The sequence below is a fragment of the Papilio polytes genome, unplaced genomic scaffold, assembly GCF_000836215.1.
Source record: "Papilio polytes unplaced genomic scaffold, Ppol_1.0 DF821289.1, whole genome shotgun sequence".
NCBI lineage: Eukaryota > Metazoa > Arthropoda > Insecta > Lepidoptera > Papilionidae > Papilio > Papilio polytes.
In genome coordinates this window covers 2,515,351-2,518,335 of record NW_013527915.1, presented here as the reverse complement: position 1 = coordinate 2,518,335, position 2,985 = coordinate 2,515,351, and the positions used below count along the sequence as shown (strand labels likewise).

General features: G+C 43.7%; 1 protein-coding gene across 1 annotated transcript in view; it reads right to left on the bottom strand.

Moving 5' to 3' along the window:
* The window catches only part of LOC106109092 (hemocytin-like), a gene marked incomplete at its 5' end in the record, with an annotated part of 24,525 nt that overhangs the window by 17,334 nt on the left and 4,206 nt on the right, over window positions 1-2,985 (bottom strand). The window contains 10 exons of the mRNA XM_013290494.1: window positions 41-220; window positions 489-682; window positions 843-967; window positions 1,058-1,440; window positions 1,530-1,661; window positions 1,774-1,907; window positions 2,017-2,070; window positions 2,180-2,227; window positions 2,451-2,690; window positions 2,809-2,978. Coding sequence (XP_013145948.1) covers window positions 41-220; window positions 489-682; window positions 843-967; window positions 1,058-1,440; window positions 1,530-1,661; window positions 1,774-1,907; window positions 2,017-2,070; window positions 2,180-2,227; window positions 2,451-2,690; window positions 2,809-2,978 — 1,660 coding nt within the window. The remainder of the gene's footprint in view (window positions 1-40; window positions 221-488; window positions 683-842; window positions 968-1,057; window positions 1,441-1,529; window positions 1,662-1,773; window positions 1,908-2,016; window positions 2,071-2,179; window positions 2,228-2,450; window positions 2,691-2,808; window positions 2,979-2,985) is intronic.

The following is a 2,985-nucleotide window of genomic DNA, read 5'->3' as shown; positions in this document are numbered from 1 at the left end:
TACACTAAGGGATACCATCGATGATATAGATGATACTCACAGTTGTGACCGTGGTGGTGGGCGCCGGCGTGGTGATGGGTTCCTGGCAGCCGATGAGTTCAAAGCGCACCGCGATACCATTGTGCCATGTCAACGGTCTGATACGAATGAATTTCGCTTCGATAGGGGGATCGATCATTTGCTGTAGAGGTTCACTGCTGTCAACTGGCCCGCGGAAGACCTGAACGAAGGTTATATTGCATTTTATTGTGTACACGTATTATGCGGACAAATGAAGTGCACAAGAAAGTAATGATTAAATACAAAATGCTAAGAATGAAGATATTCGTAAGAAAAGATTGGATTCAAAGATTACTGTTTATAGAGATGTATTGAAAATTTGTAAAAATCGTGTAGACCCTCCGTAGAGAATAGAACAGTTACATAAGTGTAAACAAGATGAATTTAGTCGTTTTGTTGGATATTAAGTTAAGTTCTCAGTGGATTACCTTGGGTTTACCATCAGGACCATCGACAGTAGAAAAGACGTTGCCATCGTCGCCGTACATGACTTCATAGCTGGTGACGTAATTGTTAAATACGGGGCTACCTTGCATCATCACGCCGTAGACAGGCTCCCGGCGAGGGAACTCTACTTGTATGTATTGGTTGGCGTCCATAGTCTTCGGGGTCCAACTGGCACCTGAATTTAAAAACAAAACAGGGTAGACAGAGAGTACCTTACACATATCTGCGAATAAATTTAAAGTTTATCTGAGAACACAACAAATCCGCTTAAATTATCTTCTTAAATGGTCAAGGTTCTCCATTTAAATGTTTTAGAAATAGTTTTCAAAGCCTACCTGATATGTCTAGAGGTTGTCCGTTTAATTCAGCATGATGAGGTTCATACAAAGGACTGGATGAAGAGCTCGCGGTGAATGCAGACTTCGGTAAAGGTTCCGCGTCCCACAATAGATGTTTATACCTAAAATAATTGTAGGCAATTCATTCAACAACTGATAAATCTGTTTTAATATGTTGTGAAATTAATTCCGATATGATTTATGGTACTTACTTTTCAGGGTCACATTTTGGTGGCGGCGTGTTCGTAGATTTGATAATGAGTGGCGTTTCCGTTGTAGGTACGGTTGTCTCTAGTGACGGTTCTGTGGGCGCGTGGGTTGTTCCTTCCGTTGTAGATAATGTTGTTTTGGGCGGTAAAGTAGATGTCGGCGTGACTTCAATCGTAGTTGGTGTCCAAGTGGAAGAAACTGTCACTGTTGTGGGTTTGGTTGGTGCGATAGAAGGTATAGTAGGAGTGGTTTTGGGTTCGAGGATGTAGGTCATGTGGGTAGGTCCAACTGACGTGAAGATGGAAACGCAGTCCGTGGTATCACAGTGCAAGGCGTTGTCGAGGCACTGGCATTTCTCGCAGCCGTGAACAACAACACCACCAGGCTGTATAGAAAATTTAAATGTTAAAATGTTAGACGTAGAGCTTTGTATTTATTAGAACAGTACATTTAATAGATTATCAGTGTTCTTACCTTGACTCTATGGCCTTCATCATAACATGTGCAATCCTTGATCGGTACACAGGTCTTCTCATCGCGCCATTTTGAACCAAACTCGCATTTTACATTTGCAATCGACTCGTCGATGCAGGTTTTTACACATTTCTGGAAAATTAATTTAAATTATATTAAGTAAGTGCGGTTACAGTTACAACCAAGACTTTCAAGTAATTCTCGTCTAAGACACGATGCAAAAATGTATTGTATATTATGTTACCTGTCCGGGGACACATTCCCCTCTCTCCCGTAGAGTCTGCAGGAAGTGATCGCACAGGTTTTCGCAGGGGAATGCGCAGGAGGAGAACACCTGGCCGGGCGGACACACAGGACTCGTCGGCAGGGGAGGGGTAGCTAAAATGTGAATTTACATAATACTAGAAGTCTTTTTTTGTCGGGCCATAAACGAACTATTTTATAACTGTACTGTGACTCAGATGAAATCCAAAATAAGAAACTTTACCTATAGTAGGCGAGGCAGGCGTAACAAATGATTCGGACGTCACAAGTCTCGGAACTGAAAAAAGTAAGTTATAAACTGTCGTTACCATAAGGTAAGGTAAAGATGGATGCATAAAAATGGCCGAATAATAGAAAATTCAGTGAGAATTCAAAGGTAAGCGTACCTCCAGTTGTTTCTGTAACGGTGACCCAGGTAGGCGTTGTCACTTCGGCTGTCAATGTCAGAAAGGTATGTTACAAATAGTAATTGAGAATCCAGAAAATAATACCACAGATTTAATAATTTTATAATAACTTGAGTATGTCAATCTGAACAAGCATAATGATATTGATGATAATTGGGAAGCCCGAGGAACGTAAACGTAATTTTAAAAACGTATATGCGATCAAGTAAAAGACCATCGTGCAAAGCTTTCCAAGAAATTTGGTGAGTACCCGGGGTAGCAACTGTGGTGGTGGTGATTGGATGTTCACAGTCCGGGCGCACCGCGTACACGGACTGCGGCCAGTCGCACACCATGGTGACGGGGTTGTACAGGAGTCCCTCGCCGCACTCCTTCAGCACGGCGTGCGGCTCCTTGGTGCTGCCCACCTCGGGCGTGCACTCATAGAACTTGCTGCAATCCGTGGGGTGCGGGTGGTTGGGATGCGTGCTGTTCGTGCAGCGGAACGGCTCTGTAAGGACGTCATGCGAGTTTTACCAAATATCATGATTAACGATATGAGACCCACTTGGCAAGGCGACGTTTATCAATAGACCAATGCTGATGAAGAAACTTAAAAGATTACGTACCTTCACAATCGCAATAGACGCGTATCTCGAAATCAGGGCAGACGTCTTCCGGTACGCGGCAGACCAGGCCCTGCTCCAGACTGCACTCGACGTTTAGCCCAGTCTCCTTCGCGGTCTTGTGGTCTGTGACCGTGCGGCATTCAATCTTCTTCATCATATCAGGCTTGCACATCGGCG